The 21,332-nt window shown below is 38.9% G+C and overlaps 2 protein-coding genes across 3 annotated transcripts in view; one reads left to right on the top strand and one right to left on the bottom strand.

The window, feature by feature from the left end:
* The window catches only part of AQP9 (aquaporin 9), a 28,582-nt gene extending 14,943 nt beyond the window's left edge, over positions 1–13,639 (bottom strand). Inside the window, exons 1-3 of one of the 2 annotated variants that reach the window (XM_071441630.1) lie at positions 13,487–13,639; positions 12,081–12,209; positions 1,225–1,351 (exon numbers count right to left, since the gene is read on the bottom strand). In XM_071441630.1, coding sequence (XP_071297731.1) covers positions 1,225–1,351; positions 12,081–12,182 — 229 coding nt within the window. In that variant the 5' untranslated portion in view covers positions 12,183–12,209; positions 13,487–13,639. The other variant, XM_071441631.1, reaches the window with a different exon arrangement.
* A 7,489-nt stretch (positions 13,640–21,128) lies between these two features.
* ALDH1A2 (aldehyde dehydrogenase 1 family member A2) overlaps positions 21,129–21,332 on the top strand; it is a 54,782-nt gene continuing 54,578 nt past the window's right edge. Inside the window, exon 1 of the mRNA XM_071441629.1 lies at positions 21,129–21,232. Within this exon, the coding sequence (XP_071297730.1) occupies positions 21,230–21,232 (3 nt within the window). The 5' untranslated portion in view covers positions 21,129–21,229. The remainder of the gene's footprint in view (positions 21,233–21,332) is intronic.

Raw genomic sequence — 21,332 nt, 5'->3', positions numbered from 1 at the left:
CAAGAGCTGTAGTTAAAAGTTGTTCAGATAATAGGAATGTGCTGCTGAATTAATTCTGTCTGATATTAAGGAACAGTTCTGGTTTGTGTCAATGACAGTGACAAGACTGCCTGTTTTGTAGAACCTAGGGCACTTTCTAATGTGAGACTTTCTAATGGAAACCTTCTGCATGGTGCCTCTGTAAAAGAATTTGTAAAGCAAAGAGAAATGGCCACAGTAATTTCTGTTACAGCAACTATTTCTAATGTCCTAATTAAACCTAAAGAAATTTGTCCAGACCAACTTGATCCTCTTATGAAGGGTAAGAAATGAACTCTGCCTTTATGAGACCTGGAGTACAAGGGCACAATGTGCTTTAAAGTTTAATATAAACTCTGCATACAACACAGAGTATAGTGTATTTTCATGCACAGCATTGTTCTTACAACTCATCATTTTCTGTTTTAAAGCAAGAGTTTAATTGTTAAAAGCAGTTATGCTAACATTTCCAATCTTAGTTTGGCCAAATTGAACGGTTGAACTAGGAGACAAGGCAGCCTCCAATATGGCACCTGTGGACACTGGTTAGTTAGCCCAGGTAACTTAGCCCCAGCTAAAGAGAGATTCCTGACCAATACAGCTTGAGCAAGTGTTACAGCAGAAATAAGGGGGAAAGGACACTGACAGTGTCATTGAATGTATCTCTGGTACTCAATCTTTCTGCTGTTTCTGCTTTCTATGATCTGCTGTTTCTGTGAATAATCAGACAGGAACAGACTTGCTATTGCCTTGCACTCTGTAAGGTGAATCCTGTTCATTATACCCATTAGGGGGTCATTCTGCTTTCTGTGTAGCTGGCCACCATTTTATCTGGTGACTGCTGGATTGCTCTTTGTGGTTATTTCTTTAAACACAGTGCCTGTTCTGCCCAGGATCATCTCTATTGACAGGATTTTCAAAGCAACACCAAGCAGATTTCTGGTTTGCATAGAACACTTTCCATAAAAGCCAGAGGTCTGCCAAGGTTTTCAGACTGCAGAATTTGGTGGGATATTTTGTCAAACACAAAGAGTAGAAGGAAATAAGAACACACAAGGTTTAATTGCAAAACTCTGGTGTGGACTCTGCTGTAAGGGTGCTTACTGTTGCTAACTCATGATTGTTTATACCATGAAGTGGAAGCCCTTTAACAAGGGAGCCTTAGCACTGTAGCAATAAATGCTATAGAAGAAAAAAGTCACTCACCAGAAACGCCCCCGGACACGTAGACAGCTATGGTGACTGCCATGGCAAAGCCCACCGACACCGTCATGGGCCCTCCATGCGCCCCGCGGCTCAGCACAGCCTGGCCCACGCACCCGCAGCCCAGAGCCTGTGTTTGGAAACACAAGTGGAAATTCACAGCTGTGTCTGTCAAATGTTACTGGTTGTGACTTCTGCTCTCCTGGTATAGCTGCAAATGCTGTTTGAATACTGAAACGGTGCTAGAATTTGTCATGTTGCTGCCGTTGCTGCAATGCACATTTGCTTTTTATTTTCCTTGTCTCTGTCACAAGGAAGAATGTCCACTAATGAGGACCTCTCTCCACAGAAAACTGTTCTCAGGCACAATGAGGGGATACTCATCAGAACTTGGAGCCCAACAAGATTGCACTGCTTCTTCAACAAAACTCTGCATCTGCAAGTAAAATTAATTCTGTGAGGTAAGTTCTCAGTTCCAGACTGATGTGCTAAGTGATGAAAAATTTATTGTAAAAGTTATGAAAGATAGTTCAAAAATATTTTAATGTTTAGTGCTGGAAATAGGAATTGAGACAACTTTCTGGTATTTACATTGTGTGTTATCATTATGCTGCCTTTATATCATACATTGCTCTAGCAAAATATTTCACTGGCTCTGCAGTTTGAACAATTAACTGAATAAATAATTCACATTGAAGAATTCTAAATGGATTTAAACTAGTTTGGGATTTTTTTTTTGGCTCTCCTCAGAATAAAGTTCAGTAACAGGTTTAAATATTTGCTTAAGATGATGTTTATTCAGTTCAAAAGCCTCTGCTTACCTTCAAGCATATGTTTAGAGCCTATTAAAGATGACAGAAAAGATATTCAAAGGGACAAAAACCTTGTAATTTGAGATAGACTAGCTGATCCATTTCTGTGTCTTTGAACATCTGCTTTTTCAATATATGCCTATGTGCTCTGCTGAACAAGGAGCCAATACTCAATGGAAGCTCTCAAATAATTTCTATAGTCTGAAAACTTTTGCTTCTCTGCTGCTCTAAGTGATGTGAATCATACAATTTCTGGGATGTGAGTAGATATATGTTGAGCAACCTTATTGCTTATTTTCAGTTGCAAGGTGATTGATTTCAGAAACTGCAAAGTAATGGGAAAATCTGCCTTGCCTTAGAAATAGACTGTACCAAAATGATTTGGTGATCAAGGTTTAACAAGCAAGTCCTGCTAGAATAGATGCAATTTAAACAAGAAAATCATACTTTTGTTTCCATTATTTCCCCAAGGGTTTTAGCTAATGCCAAAATGTGACAGAAAAGCTCTCAATAAAATTACTCTCTTAACCAGCTTTTGAATGCAGACGGCGTTTCTAAGTGCCCCGAGACTGTGTCATGTGCCCAGGTGCAGCTCTTGCCTGAGGTCATAATCATGTAAGCAAACAAAACACTCACTGGTGCCAGAGTGTTGCAGCTCTGGTTATGTAAGGGTAGGGTGGTGTTAGATAGCCACAGTTTATTGGACTGTGTAATTAAAAGCTCCAGGACACAGTGCAAGCTGCTGTGCAACACATGAGGCACGCTTGTGCTAGCCCTGCTCTCACCTGCACTGCACGTGATCAGCACAAATGCACAGACAGACAGCAAACCAAAATAAAATACAGTGGAGTTGGTCACAGCTGACATGACATCTTTTCTAGACTTCATATGAGAATTCCTAATGTGTTTATATGTTTAATATGGAAAGAATGGGTATGGTGGAATTCAGAAGAATCTAGAGGAGATGGAATTAACATACTCTAGTCATCACTTTCCAGACTTCTTAAAGGGAGTATTCCAGAAACTGGACCAAGCAAGATTTTGGGGAAGATATGACTCAGATGAAGAGCAAGCTCAGTAGGCTGCTCTGGGCCCCTGCACATACTGGGGTGCAAGTTGAATTCAGGCAACCAGCTCAATCTACAAGTATAGTGTGCACTTGTGTTCTGAAATGGCACAGGCAATATTTTGCAGATTCAAAGGCCATTCTTTTGAAGACATTGCCTCTTTCTGTAAGGATGATGAAAAAGAGAACAGGGGTAGAGGAGATGGCTATAGAAAAGGATAGGAGGTAACAACATCTATGTTTATCAACTACAAATTCACAAGAAAAGGGAAGGAAATAACAGAGGGAGGCTGTGGCTTCCCTTCCTTTATTACCAGAACTGAGGAGAGTCACACAGAACAGCTGTGTAGTCCTCTTGCATTGTAGCTCCTGCTCTGCACGTCTTAGGGAAATGCACAAGTACAGATGCATCATTTCTGTGCTAACCAGTCTCTCTTCTACAGAGAAAAGACGTGAGCCAGCTGGAACACAGCTGCATGCAGTGGACCTGCTCATGTACAATGACTAAATGCTGCTGCAGGCACAGTCAGTGTGTGCCCATCCAGGGATGGGAAAACTGGAGCTGAGCCTGCAGGTCTGAGCTGTGTCACTGTAATACTCTCTCATTTGCTGACCTTTTAAGAAGGAGAGAGAAAAGTTGCCTCATACTTACTGTAGTTAGGTTGGTGCAACTGGAAACTATCACCTAATCATGTAATTACACAAAGAGCAATTTAATACCTTGTAAGTCTTTACTTGACTGAGTTAAGACCAACTAGATCACTGAGTTGTAATTAAATATTCTAAGATTTTATGCCAAGCTCAGCCATCAGTTGCACCCACATCACTCATTGATTGAAGCACATGGAGTAAATGGGAGTTTAATTTATGTAGAATATAGCCAGATCTCTTTATCTTATCTTGTCTATCTTATGTTGCCAGGTTTTCCTCTTAGCAGTTGTCTATAGCCTGATCTGCTTAAAATTACTGGAGTACTGTCAGCACTGACTTTTTTTTGTTCATAAATCATTACTGCCCTGAAGAACATGCTTGGGTGTGGAATAGCTGTCTGAACCTTCTCTACCAAAAACATTGCTTCATAGGCCATTAGATCATTCTTTTTGTCTTGGATAACAAGGAAAACAACTGGCCTTCAATGAATCTAAGGTCCTGTTACTGTCTGGAAGCTTGCAGAATTTTCTATATCCCACTCATCAGAGAGACTAAAGATCATTTTGCCTCCATCTTGCTATTTTCAGGATTTTTCCAAATGCTTGTAATAGCCTTTTTCAGTGTAAATAGGCTTTCTGCAAGATCTGAAACCACAATTTTAGGGAATCTATTTTTCTACATGGCCAGTAAAGTTTTAGACATCTTAAAGAATGCTTATATAAAAAAGCCCCCTCTCATCACCCAGTCCTAGGAGTGGTGTGCATTTATAGGCAGACCCTCTGACTGTCCCATTAAAGAGGCAGCTGAGTTTTGAGCAGTGTGCAGGGAAGGAGCTGTGCTGGACTCTGTTCATCCCCAGCTCCAGCTGTGGTGAGACACCTGCAGGGGGTTCCACAGGTGTCCCTGCAGGCAGAGAGTGGCCTCAATGGCTGCACAGCTGATGATGCTGTGCATGAGTACAGGAATTCAATGTGTTATAAGGAATACAGTCAGCAGGTGCAAAAAAAAAAATTATGAACTGCTCACTTTCAATCATGAAGTGCTAGAAAAATAGTGGCTGTATTTGCCCTGCATTTGAAGGTAGGGATCTGTGCCTATGAAAACTTCACAGCATTCTTCATGTTGTACTGTAGTCTTGTGCAGTTCCCCTACCCAACATTAATATTTCCAAATAGGATTAGCTACTTATAAAAGCAGTAAATAAGCTTTTCAGTTTGAGGTGTGTTAAATTGGTGGTGCCTTTTCTAAGGGAGTGTGTTTCAGAACTCACTTTCATTTCCCCCCCCCCCCCCCCCCCCTTCATTTACAAAACAATTCTGCTTAAGAATTTACCTATTGAATTTCATAATAAAATGTTTTATAATATTAGGAACTTTCTCCACACTGAGATGTATTTTTGCTGTGTATTACATGGGATCTTAATTCAGACAGGGTTCCTAAACATTCTTTCAACAGGGACAGTAATGCTAAAAGCAACAAAAACAGAGACATATTAGATCTTCTAAAATTCAGGGCATTATCTCAAGAATTCAGGTTATAGGAAAACCCTTTCAGGAAAGACCAGTCCTCATCCAATTAAATGTTTAATATTTGCTATATTTTGTTAAATCAGAGAGTACTTAAACTTTTAAAGGTGAGATAAAAAATAGAGCTTACCAGTCAAGCTTACCAGTCACAGCTCTTATTTTATCATTAATGAAATGTTTTGGTGGGGTGGGGAGGATTTCTGTACATTATGATTTAATCAAGCTTAGAGCAATAAAAAGTCACTATATCCGTTCTCCTGATGTTCTTCTGGGAAACAACCAATATCCTCTTGGGTTCAGATGGATTTTAATTTTTTTTCAGACTTGCTATCTCATAAATAAGGGGTGCAAAAACCCCCAAGCCCTTACATTTAGTTAATTAAATAGTATAGACATAAGCCTTAAAATTATTGCCATTTTGAAACCATTTTCTAGTGACAGAAAGAGACATTACTACTTGGAGACATGATTGTAAATTTAATAAAACTTTGAATGATTTGTGTATATAAAGCTTTAAAAACATATAAGTATCAGGTTCAAATTGATTTGTGGGGAAAAAATAGTGAAAATATTGAGGGACAGACTATGCTGTGTTATATAAACTGATGCTTTTAAATTTTATTATTGCTTTTGCATATGAAATAGGAGACAAATAAAAGTTTGAAATCACCTAGAGAGAATGCAAAAGTCTACATTTTCTCATATTTTGTTATGATTAATATTGCACACTCCATCCTGAAATGCTACATGCTTTTCTTTCCTGGATTATAGAGGGCAACTGGTTTGGGTCAGTTTCTTTACTGAAGACTTTTTATTTTCCTAATAATTTTTAGAAATTCAGGAAAGAAAATGAAATGTAATATTCAGACACAAACTTTCAGGAGTGAAACATTGCCTATTGTCTCAGAGCTAGAAAGAAAAGGCCAGGCAAAGGAACCAAATCTTACCTAGCAGCCTTGAAGGGAAAATGAATCTGTTCAGATGCTGCTTCCCTCCCACCTTACTCATTTGTTCTTGAGCTGTGATGCTTTGCTTCCTACCCCACGTGAAAAGCTTTAAATCTTTCTAAACTCCTAAAATATGTTCATTCTCTGCACCAACTCTCAGGGAACTGTAGCATTGAGAAAGTGTGCAAGTGGGCATTGCAGACTCTGAGAAAGGAGGTTTTCTGTCCTTTCCCTGGAGTGTAAGGGTGCATGTTCCTTTTCTTTTACTCCTTCCTGTGGCTGCAGAAACGGGGAGGCTGTGTCCTCATGGTTAGGGATACATGGTTAGGAGTAATTAAAACTTAAGCTGTTTGCTGTTGGAAAAAAAAAAAAGGAAGATGAATGCTTTTAATAGTAAAGAAACCTGTGAGGAATGGGTTGGAGGAACTGAGTCACATTTGCCTTTAAACTGGACCATGGATTGAAGAGAATTCACTTTCAACCAGAATGGTTTATTGAACTGTTGAGATCACAAAGATATAAACTCACTGCATAGCACAAACTACATTTATTGTCTTTTATTCTGTTCTTCAACTGTTTATGACAGCTTTAAAAAGTTATTACTTTTATTACCTTTCTTTTATTTGGTGAAACTTTTGAAAAAACACCTTGTAAATTTGTGTCTGTAAAACATAAATTCAAGTTTTGGACTCACAGTTGAATGTTGGAAAGATGCAAGTCCTTCTGTAAGTCTCAGGCAGAGGTGCCTATGCTTCAGTCCTATACATGAAACTTTCTGGGGAGAAAGTTTATCCACAGAAAAAAAGTTTTGGGAAATTAAGTTCAGCTTACTGAAACCTCTTGGTTAAACAGTGAGTGTTGAGTTACATGCTGGGGCTGATGTTGCAGAAATGATGATAATTTTCTTCAAAGCTTTCATGTAACACTACATCTGAGTCACCTAAAAGTTTGAAATGTCGTATACTGGGAAAACTAAGTTTGGATGGAAAACAAAAGATTCCCATGATTTTTCAGAATGTTTTGCTGCTATAAATGTTTTGGGGTAAAAGAATAATTAGCTAAACTTCCTTTCAAATTTTTCACACTGTTTAATATTCAGCTGAATTAAAGAAGGACTTCAAAAATGGAAAGGCTGTCTAGAAAAAAAAACCTGATTCTGATAATAGTAAGATTATAAAAATAACAGTATGCAAGAACGTCTCCTTAACCTCAGTACAACTAAGGGTCTTTGTTAACACTTTGTCTTCTGTTTGTAATGCTGATTTAATACAGTTTCAAAAAGAAGAGTTTGTATGTCCTCACCAGAATCATTAGCAAAATGTAATGCCATCAAAATATATGCAACTATATAACATTAGATTCATGAGTGGCATCTATTATTTATTGTTGTACTATATTTTTGCTGCTAGAGACCCAGATGTATGGATCTCTGACATAAGAGCTGCTCTACTAGGTGCAAACACTGCTAAGGCTCATGTTATTTGTAGCATTATGTAATATTTTAAAAGCTGAGTGACAGATCAAAATACTAATTATAAATAAGTTTTAATACCCTCTTATCTAGCTTTGACAAACTTAAGTTCACTAAGAGCTAGTTATACAAGGTTCTGTACTCCAGGAAATTCATTGCTGATGGCAAACAAGGCAAGCTGTTAGGAAATGCTGATATTTAATTTTTTATCTTAGACAAAACTTGCTGTAATTTCATCCTATACAAAAAAAATTTCTCCCTTTCACAAAAATTTAGGACTTGGAATTTATCTTTGTTTAAAATGTCTAATGGTTTTGTGTTAAATGGTTTTGTGTTAAATGTTAAACACTTATTTAAGGAGCAAAGGATCAAAAGCTATGTTTGCTTTCATGTAATAACATCATGTAATGAGAATTCTAATGCATGTTTAGAATAAGGGATATATGTTATCCTGCAGTATTGTAATTAACGTACACTAGAATGTAGGGCCACAAAAAGTAGATACAGAAAAATTGTTTAAATTTTAATCTTATGAACTGAGCAAATCTATGTAATCCCAGTCTTGAAGATTTTTCTGAAGCAACTCAACTCTGCAACAGAGCAGGAGCGATAACTTGAATAATGAAGTGGTCAGAATATGAAAACAAAACTAAAATATTTTGATGATAAATAGCCTTCCTCATTAGCTGAGCTATTTCAGGGCTGTCATGTATTCAGTTCATGCCTGTGTCTTGAATCCTCTAAACACACACAAAAATTTGCTTCAATGGGAGTTGCCAGAGGCTCCCCACCTCCAGTTGGAGACCAGGCTTATAGGAATATGTACATAGGAATATATATATATAACTATGTATTAGGAGCATATATACTCCCCACTTGTATTTATATGCTAAATGGAAGCCTGTGTTTTGTCTCAGCAAGGAAGTGAATGCTGCTCTGGCCTCTGGAGATCCTGGCTCCTGTGCAGCTCCTTTCTGGGAAACTCTGTTCAGTAAGATGCTCTTGAGAGTGAAAATGAAATAGAAACTGTGTTAGGTGAGCAGTAGCTGTTAAAGGAAGCCACATGGCCTATTTGGCATCTCCTTTTGGAACTGTTTCAATTCAGATATACTTAATGGCATAAGTCAGAGTAAATCCCATTTTGGTTGAGAGCAATGCAGTCAAGTTCCAAGGAGGAAGTATGGAGAGGGGCATGATTAAAAGCAGAGAGGCAGTTGGATGGGTGAGCTCCAGCCAGACTCTCTAAAAAGCCACATAAACCATCTATCTGATGCAGCATGGCTTCCTGACTCTCTTGTGCTAGCACACAGGTGTTGTCCCCAGATTAACTCACAGAAGTCCTAAGAGGAAATGTACTGAACCAGGAAACATGATGGAGAACTCAAACCTCCCTAGAGAGCTCTTCCTCAAGGGAGACCTTTGGGCCAGGCCCAGCTGCAGAAGGCTGAGCCTGTCTGAGGCTGGGCTCTCAGCCACCATGGTGCAAACGGGCAGGTGTTCTCCCAGCTCAGGATGCTTCCAGGCTCCTGGAGTTTCATGTTTCTTACCAAAATTGGGTGCTTTGTTAAGCAGAGAGCGTGGCTCACGTGGGCTGTGCCTGTATTATCAAGTTGTATAATGTAAGCACCTGAGAACCTGTGCATATCTCAGGAGGGATTACTTGGAACATCTCCAGTCTGATTCACTGGATTGAGCAGCCATTAATGGTCAGCACATTTCCTGTGATTCTGGAGCTCACCTTCTACTTAATTTTCACCTGGAAAGAATTTTGTCTACGTGCTCTGAGTCCATGCTGCAAGGCAAAGTGCAGCATGCTAAGTAGGGCTGACCAGGAGATTTTATCCAAACTCTGTGCCCAGTGCCTTTCTCAAGGCTTGTTGTGTCAAATCTGTCCGACATTGCAGGCCACACCCTGAGGTGAAGGCTGGGTTTTTCTTTGATGAGTTATTCCACTTTCTAGATTTCCTGTTTGGAAAACAATGTTGCAAGACTGAGAGTTACCAAAGATGGTAGTTTAGGCTCCTATTAGTACGTGGCCTCTGATGTTATTCTCTAGAAAATTTAGAAATAGCTGATTTGGAGGGACAGAATTTCACCCGGCTAACTCCCAGCAGGAGTCCCAGATTTGGGTGTGGTCAGTTAGCATTGGCTGCCAGACAGAGCCTGTGGCTAACAGAAATGCTGGCTCAGCCTCACTCCCTGGCACAGGTGCTCTCCACAGTTTCTAAACCCCATCACAGCAACCTGAAGTGGCTTTCAGCAAAGACATGAATCAACTGTGCTGTAGGCCGTGAACTCTCCTCTTCATCTGGAACAGCTTTAACACACAGTTCTTACACTATCCTAGTACTAGAACTTCTTTTGCATACATGCTGTTTTCCTAGGATTTCTGTCCTCTGACTCACCAGGGTGCCTCTTTCATTAGCTCCAATTTAAATTAAGGGTTTAATATTTATCTGTGCTTTAAGTGAATACTAGCTGACACAGTTTAAAAGCAACGGCAATAAATAGAATCACTTAACAAACTAGATTGGAAAAGACCTTTGAGATCATCAAGTCCAACCTATCAACTAACAACACATCAACAACTAAACCATGGCACTGAGTGCCATGTACAGTCTTTTTTTAGACACCTGCAGGGATGGTGACTCCACCACCTCCCTGGGCAGGTGATTCTAGTGCCCAATCACTCTTTCAGTGAAGAATTTCTTCCTGGTGTGTAACCTAAACTCCCCCTGTGCAGCTTAAGACAACAGCAGAAAAGGCAGTTTCTTCACAATAAACACTTGGTACTGCTGCTAACTTGTGCAGTCTAAACACAAGCTTGAGCTATGCAAGCACTGAGAAAACTGCAGTTTAATCCAGGTGAGGCTCTTTCTTCTTTAAACCAAGACTGAAACTAGAAAGGGTAAGAGAAATGAGAAATTCAGATTGTCAACAACAATTTTGTAGCTTTCTACATTTTCTACCATTTTCTACTACACTCATATGGTGAATATACTAGAAAATAGGATCTGGGTTTACATTTCCTTTCTAGCCTTGTGCAGCATAATATTAAATAATAGCATTTGCTGTCTAATCTGCACTTTAATATGTTTTCTTCTCTTGCTTAATTTTATTAATGGAAAGAGGGGGAGGATCTTGTGGCGAGCACAGAGTACTGGAAGTCAGGTGATGTGGGTTATATTCAGAGTTCTGCCACAGGCTTCCTGTGCAGGCTCCTGTAATCAGGTTTGCTAATATACAAAATGAAGATAATGACATTTCCCCTCCTTACCAGGGTGTTGTGACATTTAATTCATTAATGTTTGTAAAGTGCTCTGTGCTCCTTGCTTCTAAATGTGCTCCTTACTGTAATAACGTCTTATGGATGGTATTAAATTTGAGAATAATGTTATTTTAGTGCCGGTGCACTTCAGTTGGCTGAACTGTAGTAAAGACCATAATTTCCAGTATTTTATGAGCTACTGGAATTTTTAGATGACTTACTTGAAATTTAGCTAATATAGTTACAGTTATAAAACCTGTGTCAGTACTGTGCCTGCTACTTTTTTTTTCCTTTTTTCACTATGATGAAATATTTAGCAATAAGCAAGACTGCTTTGTCCAGACTAAAAGGAGAAAGAAAGAAAGTTTGGCATAAATAGTCTAGTTGCTTGACTTCTAGCTCTGCTACACAGCCTGCTCTCTCCCCTGGTGAGTCACAGTCCCAGTGCAAAATGCACAGAAAAACTGTGCAAAAAATTAGGTAAAAAAATAAAAAAAATCTGGGGTTAAAAAAAAGGGAAATTTAGGTTATTTATCTAAGTTGTAGCAGTACTATAGGAACAAGCAATATATGTGTAATTTATGTAGTACAGTTAAAAACAAAACAAAAAATTTTAAACTTACAAAATCTCTGAAGGTTTGGCAATGCAACTCACAGTAAATTCACGTCAAATCATAAAGCTAAATTTCTATATTACACAGGAAAACAACTAAAATTTTCTAAACATGCAGTACAATATGTTTGTTAATGTAAACAGAATCTGTGCATAAAATGAACTGCTGAGTTTTTAAAAAACAGGAAAGTATTAACAACATTCATTGTGCATATCTGGATTGTTCAGAGCGTGCTCCTTCACTGAAATTCCACTCCTAGATGAAATCTAATGCCAATCAGACAATTGTAGTGCATAAAACAATCTGGTTTTTATAGGCAGTGATAATTACATGGGGTGAAGAAAGGAATTACAAACTTACCGTGAGAGGAGCAATTCATTCAGGCTGTGCATGCTCAGGCTGTAACCTCGCTGCTGGCACAGTACAGGGAAAATGTACATGTCCCTGTACAAGCACTGTCCAACATTAGATTAGTAGGAAGAAAAGAAAGCAGCTGACACTTACTATCAGTATAAAAGTTCCCAGGAACTCTGACAGGGCTTCTTTAACCAGGCTGTTCTTCAAGGAAAATTTCTCCTTTAAACTCCTTTTGTTTTTCCGGCTCATTTTGGCTTCCTCTATTGCTCTGGTGCCCTAGTTACAAATACACACAAAATTTGTTCTGTATTCGTCCCTGCTCCAGCTGAACTTTGACACTTTTACTTAAACATTGAAATATGAGATTTCATCTTGTACAGCCAGTGAAATCATCTGACTGCAGGCATTGACAGAACCAACTCAACATGCCCTAACAATTCATCATGGATTTGTCATTCTGTGCCTTCTCTGAGTGCACTTCTATTTATACTGGTTAGATAATACCAGTAAGTTCACAATCAGATTTCTTCTTTTTTCTTACAGAATGGATTAATAATTACCTTTCCTATATTACTTTTTTAAAAAATTCTACTAAGAATTAATAAAATGTTGTTTCTATCATCCTGGTCAAAAAGAAAGGCAAAAATATAAACTACAAAGTAAGGAACCAATATATAGTTGCAACTTTCTCTCTGACCTAGATTGGGATTTAAACCATGCTACTATTGGTTGTCAAAGAATTTTTTAAGGGGAACTTGTAAAGAGAGTGAATGCTTGGGAGAATGCTGTGCTGTACCCTGCACTCAAAAGCTCATAACTTCTGAGACATTTCAGTGGCTAATGAGGAGTCTTACCTTGGTGGTATGTGTTGAATTTGCATATTCACTCACAATACTCTTTTTGGACTAAATGCCTTGCTCTCTAGTGAACTTCCCTGTTTACAAAAGAGCAATGAGGCAGAATAAATGAAGAACATTTAATGAAATCTGCTTTGGTCCAGGGGCTCCCTACAAGGCAGAACAGGGAAGTGAAGCACTGATTTACTATATATTTCCTGTATGTTTGGCTTAAAAGTGCATGGGTGCTATAATATAGAGTATTATAATATTATTTTCCATGATCTTAAGACTTGAAGTTGCCAAATATCTCAAAGAACTACACCTCCTAGAAAAAGAAATGACACCTTTATTCCTTCAGCATCTTGAACATTTTTATCAGATGTGATACAGACTTGACACTCTCTGATTGATTTCCAACTATTTTCTGCTGTTTTGCTTGACACCAGAACCTCAGCCCAGTTCTGGTAGATTATTTTGGCATGTATTGTAGCTGCTCAGTGCAGCTGAAGTTTGTATCTGTCCTAAACAGGGCAGAGCCTTACAGGGTTAGGGAAATGTGCCACTTATCCCATCAGTGTTCCTCCTAGCCTCCAGCTAGGTCCTGATGTGTGCTCCCTGCAGCACTTACCACCCCCAGCTTCATCCCTTAACCCTCCAGTTCTCCCCACCACGCAGTTTTCATCCTTAACTGCTTTTCTGTGTCCTTTTACTCACCTTTCTCTACCTCTGCATCCAAACACCGGTGTGTCCTCAGGTGGTTTTGAAAGCGCTGCCCTGTGGAGCAGCACGGAGCTGATGCAGCAGCAGATGGCAGCATCCGAGCTGGTGCTGCCTGAGCCGGGGACACCCGTGCAGAGGCGGTGACACTGCTGCAGGACAGCTCCAGTCCTGCTCCACAGGTCCTGCCTGTGGCACAAACAGCTTTCAGGGGCCGCCTCTGGGGAGCCCCTGGAAATAGCCTGTGAATGGCAGCTTGAAAGCATTTACTCCACACCACCGAGAAACAAACATATTACTCAGGACCTTAATTATCACAGCGGGCTAGAGTGTATGTTTGTTATGGCTGTGAGAGAATTCTTTCAGGATAATGTATACATTAGAACTGAGGGAGGATGCTTGGGAGGATATTCATTACAGCAAGAATGAGATAAACTACTTCCTCTCTTTCAGGAAAATGATAAATAAATAAAGAAACATGTTTATGGAAGCAATTTTTAGTTGTTTGTCCATAGCAATTCTTTCTCTTATGCAGATGCAAGTCTTGCTGACCTAGTAGTATGTAGATAGCTCTGAGTTTGGTCTTCTAGCAGGTATGAAGACATTAATGCTATTTTTCAACTAATAGTGGGGTAATGACATGTCAGAAACAAAAATTCATACTCATTCAGATCATGTTGACTTCCTTCTATGAATTTTCTGTCTTTGCTGGGTGGAGGACTGGCACAAAAGTATCTATTTCACATTTGATCCTATCAGATTTTCTTCAATACTTTATAAAAATCATATGATTTAATTCCATTAATAAGAACTGGGATGCTAAGTTAGACCAAAGGTTCTCCTCAACTCTTATAATGAGATTCACGCAGGTGCTCTAAGAAAGTGTTGAAGAACAGAATACACAGGGGATGACTGCTCCCTTGGTAAATCCTTCCAGTATGTGGCAATTTAAAAGCACTGCCTCACTTTGCAAAGAGAAAAGGGGGCAGCTCAGAACGTTTGAATTCAGTTTCTTCTTTTCTTATCTTCTTGTCTTATCTGAATTCAGTTTCTTCTTTTCTGAGAAGGATCTCTTTTCTCAGAAAGAGATTCTATGACATTTACCAAATTCGAAAACTATGTATGTAGTATTTTAAGAAAGACAAGTGTAAATATAAGCACCATGAAAGCTTTGGTTTAATTACTATCTATTTGATTAATACTCTGTTTTACTGCCTTTTAGTTGTATGCAATGGAACATCTGGTTGAAGAAGGGAAAGAAAATGCACTGTGATTACTGTTTTCTTCTGCTCCCTCACCTGGCTGCTGCTCCCAGTCAGAATGATAAGGATACCAGCAGTGCCACCCATAAATATTGAAACTGTGTCATCTGAGGGAAGAAAATGAAGACATCTTCCAAAAATGGAAGTTATATAAGTAAGTAAGGAGCATACATATTAAATGTAGAACCACAAGAAAGGTCACAAAAAATTTTAAGGTTTTGCCAAGAATGTGAAAGTAACGTTCTAAATATTTTCAAATCCCATTACCAGAGGAGTCCTGTGAGACTCTAAGTAAAGCTATGGAGGATGGAAGCACAGAAGAAGCATTCAACATGGCTATGTCCACAGCTAAAAAAATTATTTGCCTTGCTAGATTTGGTGGGCTGAGTGTGAGCAACTGTTCTAAAATAAATTGTCATCAGCAAACACTTCAAGAGAAATTGATAATTAACTAATTGCTGGAGCTGTGCAGTATTTCCACCAACGGGTTAAAATGCTCAGCTTCTCGAGTGCTAGTGCCAGTGGATTGGTTTTCTGCTGATCCTGATCCTAATGTCAGCAAAACAGACCATAGGAAATATACCAGTGATCTGCTGGTGCTTCAGGAGAGTCCTTCAAAAGGTGATCATAGGAGCTACAAAACTGTCAGTGTGACTTCTGTGCCAGGAAAATTAGATGAACTGCTGTAAAAAGTAAAATCAATAGACACGCAGATAAAGCTGGTGCTCTGTAGAAGCATCAAATGGATTCTGTTAGGGGAGGTTATGCCTCACAAATCTGCTGGCATCCTTTAAAGACATCAAAAAGCACATTGATATTATTTTCATGCTTCAGTGTGGGATCAGTGTAACCTTAGATTGCAAGACTAAGACTCTTGGGACCCTTACCCCTGAGGCAGTCTGGCTCAGCTATTTCTTCTCTTCACCTGGATTCAAGCAGAGCAGGAATTCACATGATGTATATAACCCAACCATTTTTATAGTAATCTTCACTCCTATAGAAATAGCAAAGTAGAGAATAATGCACATAGCTCCCACAGTTTAAATCCCACGGGTAACAATATATAGTGTACTGAATTTTTAATAGCACATTATTCAGAGTATCACATAAATTGTTATTACTGATGTAATAAAACCTAAACCAACACAGCTGGAGAGACCAAGGTTGTAAATACACCATATATTTTTTGTATTGTAATAATATGGGCCAAATTATTTTAAAGTCTGCTGATTTTAGTTGAATTAGACTAACTCTGACTGTGTACCTCTAATTCAGGTCCCTGGTCAAATGCCTTTGCCAAATTTATATCTCAATCTTCATACAGAACTTGCTGCATGGTATATAAGGGGCATTCTCTGTTTTACAGATTGGTTCTCCTGCTGGGGAAGTCAAAGAAAAAATTCAGGTGAGGAAGATCTGAACACACGGTAATTCAGCATTCTAAGTGTTCTAGTACATAAACCCTCTATTTCTTTATTTGTTTTATTTCCTGGTCACCCCTCTGTCTCTGCTGTCCCTGGTGAAAAAGTGCTCAAGGTGAGAAATATTTGCAATGAGCAGCTCAGGTTTAGCTAAGTCCACCTTGGAGAAGGGGCATGGCACACAAGGGGACTGCTTGAGAATTTGTTCTTTCTTCTCTGTGATCTCAGTGTCTAGATAAAACATTTCTGTCTGTATCATGAATATGAGATCAAGCCCTTACACATCTGTGAACTTCAGCCTTTTTGCTCATAATCTTTAAGGCCTGACATGTATATGTCTGCTGTTGCTGACACTGATTTCAGGGAGAACTAAACTGGACTTTCTCTAAAGCAGGACCCAGGATTTTGCTTTGTTCTTGACTGGCTGGGCACACCATTAGGCCTCAGTGCATAACTGATGGTACTGCACACATATATGATATGTAGAGTTGTAGAACTGATGATAGTAAATTTCAAAGCTTGTTGTATGTGTAACACAGGTCCTGCCTGAGAGTTTCTGAGCCAGTTTAATCTCTCAGCAGCCGTGCTGGCACACAGGGGCACAGATAACATTCCATTGCAGAGGGCCCTGTGACAGGGCTGTCAGTGCTGGCACCCCGTGGAAGTGTCAGGGCAATGCTGGACAGATGCTAACGTGCACCACTCTTATCAGCTGCACTGGCTGTGCTGCCTTCTCAGCCCTAGGAGGAACTTAGCTGGTAGGTGATGGTATGGGCAAGCCTTACTTTCTGAATGCATCCAGAGAAAGACTGTTGCAGTATAAAAAGAATTCTGCTTTTAAAGCATAGATCAATTTAGTACAGAAGGATGCCTTGTTTAAGCCAATTCCATGCTCTTTTTCCCTACATATTCCCTTTTCTTATAAAGCTTTGCTATTAAAAACAAAAGGCATCTTGCTAAGTATATTGATGCAGCATGAAGAAAGCCTCAAAGTATATCCAGTGGATCCAAGTATATTGCAGAGATCTGAATCCTGTGTTTTCTTAACCAGAATGGGACACGTTATCAAAACCTTTCATCATTCTACAGGGCACAGGTTTCCTGTAGCAGCTCTGAGACAAGGCTACTTGTAGGGTTGTGAAGAGGAGGAGATCTGAGCCTACCTAACTGATAAAAGGAATGTAGCATGAAAGCCAAAGATAATGACACATTTGACTCTACTGACACACAAAAGCAAAGTTGTGCATTTGGCAAGTACAGGGAGCTAACTAGGAGAGTTGATTCACGGTTCTAAAAGCTAATTTCCACTGGGAAAGGGACAGTGTTTCCTGTACCTGACTCACCAACCCACCTACTTTTGCCTGTCTCCCACTCTGCCTGGGCCTCCAAGGAAGCCATCCAGCCCCAATCTGGCCCTCTGTTGGAGATAATATTCTGTAAGAGCTGCTGCTCCCAGTGCTTGTCCCCTCTCTCCCACAACGAGAGCATTTGTTTGTTTCACTCCATGTTCCACTCATCCCTCATCCTTTAGTAGGTGAGTTGTCAGTCTGCCTGGTTTCCATTCTTTTAATGCCCTTTCATTCAGAATTATCCATATTTGATTGCTTAAATCCTCTGTCTTTCCAGATACAAGTTTTGCTTCTGGGATTCCTTTTATGTGTTAAATATTTAGAACATAGATGATACATTTATCTCGGGACCCTGTGTAAGAATATTAGATTGCTAGGCCCAATTCCTTTGAAATTCCACAATCAAGACCTTTTAATAAAAAAAAAAAGGTGTTCTGAGGTTCATAGCTGACCCTTTATAGGGTGTACTTGGGAGCAGACCCAGCAGCAATCTTTTGTTACTTCTGCATGGTATCTATGTTCATTAAGGTAATGAAGCTATTAATTGAATATGTAAGTTCAGGTAATTAAATACAAGACTTATTTCTTTAGTTTAAAGGGTAATAATAAAAAATTTAAACTTGCAAACTAGATCACACATTTAGTGATGATGAATGTGAGCTGGAAAGTGCAATATTCCAATATGAATTAGTTAATTGCATCCATTCATTAGGTGATATACATTAGCAGAAGGTCAATCCATTTGAGGCTTGATGTGTTTTACAAATAATAAATTTCAACAGGTAAATTGAAGAGAATTTCAAAACAAAGGTTTTTTTATATATTCAGATTCAGGATAAAATCCCTACAGCCAAGAACATGTTCCCTATAAGTTCACAGTTACCAGCACATGCTCTTTGCAGCACTGCTGAGGTCACTCTGGCCAGTGAGGGACAGGTGACATTTCAGCTGCTGGCTTAAACTAAAATGCTAATTTTTAAAACTGACCCACTTATAAAGTGAGTCCAACATTGAACTTTTTCAAGCATTTTCTAGTTTCTCTCACTGAATTATGAATTATTGAAGCTTGCTTAAATCCTTAAATTTGCATTTCAGTTTTGGACTAAATTTAGCAACAACTGGTAAATTTACCAACTGTATGTACATCTCTGTTGCTTGAAGAAAGTATTCTGCCCTTTAGGCCTCTTCCTTTTGCAAATTTTGTAAATTTACCAATTGTTAATTTTGCCAGCATTTAACAGTTCTATTGGATATAAAAGGGCCAATATGACAGGTAAAAAAGCTGATCTGTTTGACTTTTTTTACTAAAAATTATCCATTTAACTAATTTTTAGTAAGAAAAGTGTTAAATCAAATTTTCTTCATTAGACATTTGTGAATATTCAGTAATAAAATGGTTGTTCTTGATACCAGCATTTTTTTCTGGGGTTAGAGGTAATGTAGAAATAAGGAAAGTAAAAGTAGATTTCATTCTGTTTATTTATAACTTAAGATATATCCAGGCTCAATTATTAATAAGATTTATAATTTTAAAACAATTTATTCACTGAGATGCATGAAAAATTCTGAAATAATATTTTAGAGGCTTCTCACAGCATTGTGGGTGTTGCTTCACAGGTCATATTGCTTAGGTGTATAACAATATCTTTTTGCTTTCTGTGTATAATGTAGCTTTGTCTGGAGCAAGGACTGCTCCCATCCTGCACACAGCTCAAGGGCCATAATTCTTAAAGAGATTTCAACCAGTGAGCCTTTTGCAATGGTCAGGCACAGAGACATTTAGAGAATTGATTCAATTAACCTAGAGGAAAAAAGTGCTATAATGTGTGATTTATGTTTGCAGATAAATTAAAATACAAGTATCTCCTGAAGAGCATTTGCTGCCCTCATGGTCGGTAATGAAAATAGCAGGCAATTAAAATAGAACACCTGAGGTTGAAGCTTTAATGTATAGATCAGAAAATGAAGTTCAGATTTCCTAAGTGGAAGTCTGAGCTGAAAAATAACTTAGGGGAAGTTTTTATTCAATCTCTACTTTTCTTCCAAAAGCAATTTATAAAGCACACAAAAAACAGGAAGAGAGATTTACTGAAGCAGGAGGCAAAGGGTACAGAGGAGTGGGATCTCTCAATCAATACTGAATTTGTATGAGGAACCAGGAATATCCTTGCTAAATGGTAGTGGAACAGCTGAGAGAAAAAGTTATATATAAAAGAACTTATGGGTCATATTGAAATAATTTTGGGGTAGATTTTGCAGTTGATCTTGAGAGGAATCATTGGAAGTGTCTGATAGAGTGATGTGACTCAGTTCCTGTGTGTGACAGTGCTTTCTGGAGCTCACTCAGGAGCATAAGAAATGTTCTGATTAGAAGTAGCGAGAATGAAGAATGAAGAGCTCTTGCTTTGGAGCCTTGTTGGAGTTGCTGCGTCCACTGCCCATTTCAGTGGTGTGTCCATGTGTGCTTGGGCACAGCTAAACTGCCCAAAAGATGTTTTGAGATACAAAGAGTTTCACCTCATCCTCTAGTTTTATAATTTCCTTTAGACAACAGGTACACAGTAACATAGAGCAGAAAAGTATCAGTACTCTGACTGAGAAACCCAGGAATGCCTTAATTACATCTGTATTGTCTTCAACATTGCAGCTTTGTCTTTTGCACCCTGTCTGATCACCACAGGTCCCGTTCCCATCAGATGGTGTTTTTATAAGCCAGGTCTATATCCTTATCTATAAATAATACCAGCTGCTGGGGATGGGTGGAAAAATTGAGGCTTCAGTATGTAACAAAGGTCTATCTTCAAATTATACATTCAGATTGCTCCAAATAGAAAAAAAACCCTCCAGGAACGATTTTGATGTTGGCTGTATACTAGCTTAAATTCTAAGACTGAAGAAGACTGAAGCAAGAAACAGAGTCACTTGGTTGTTCTTCATTTTATTGACAACCATTTCATTACAAAGTGTGAAGACTTTGTCATTGCAATCTGAAAGAGAACATATTTGTTTTCTGATTTGCTGTCTAAGTAAAATTTTAATTAAAACCCAGTCATGTGAGAGAAAATAAGCCAGTCTGACTTAATTGACAGTTGATTTAGTTTTGCAAATTTACCAAAAAAAACCAAACCCAAACCATCCACACACACACACACAAACCCCCAAAAAACCAAACTAGAAACTACAGCACTGCAATAAGTAGTTTTCTGTTGTATGGAGGTATTTAGGGACCATTGGACTGAATCCTGAGTATTGTTTCTGTTATTTTCTTTTTTTAAAATTCATTTTTTCTCTCACAAATTAATTAATTTCCTACCATATTCATTGTTTTTACTGAGTTATTGTCCTAATGTCCAAGGCAATCCCTTCCAGAGTAAATTATTTATTAAATGTTAAACATTTGCTTGCATGTTTTGAAGCCATGCCTCGATTTGCCGTTATAACCAGTGTGGTGCTGAAGCCTGGAAGCAGCTCCCCAGGCTGGGTGCATCAGTGTCCCCAAACTCTCCAAGATCTCATTCCTCACTCTGCTTGGCAGAGCTGCTCTTGTCCTTGGTGAGAGCCCACCTTGGCCTGGGCACCAAGGGCTGAGGCATTGGTGTCTTCCCAGGTGGTGGAAGAGGAACTCCAGTCATTGCCTCGCCGTCTGGAAGAGCAACAGGACACGCGTGCCACATCTCTGAGGGTGGCTGCACACCATGAGCCCCTGAAATGGTAAGTGCAGTCCCATTCTCCATCTGGGAATGCCAACAAGCCCTTGAGCTAAAGGTCTTTGAGGGCTTTTGCAAACTGAATTGCTTTGAGGTGTAAGAGG

The sequence above is a fragment of the Agelaius tricolor genome, unplaced genomic scaffold, assembly GCF_023055355.1.
Source record: "Agelaius tricolor isolate 1412-34295 unplaced genomic scaffold, bAgeTri1.0.p SCAF_16, whole genome shotgun sequence".
Taxonomy (NCBI): domain Eukaryota; kingdom Metazoa; phylum Chordata; class Aves; order Passeriformes; family Icteridae; genus Agelaius; species Agelaius tricolor.
Note: the sequence above shows the minus strand (reverse complement) of the source record. Positions and strands in the feature narration are given on the sequence as shown.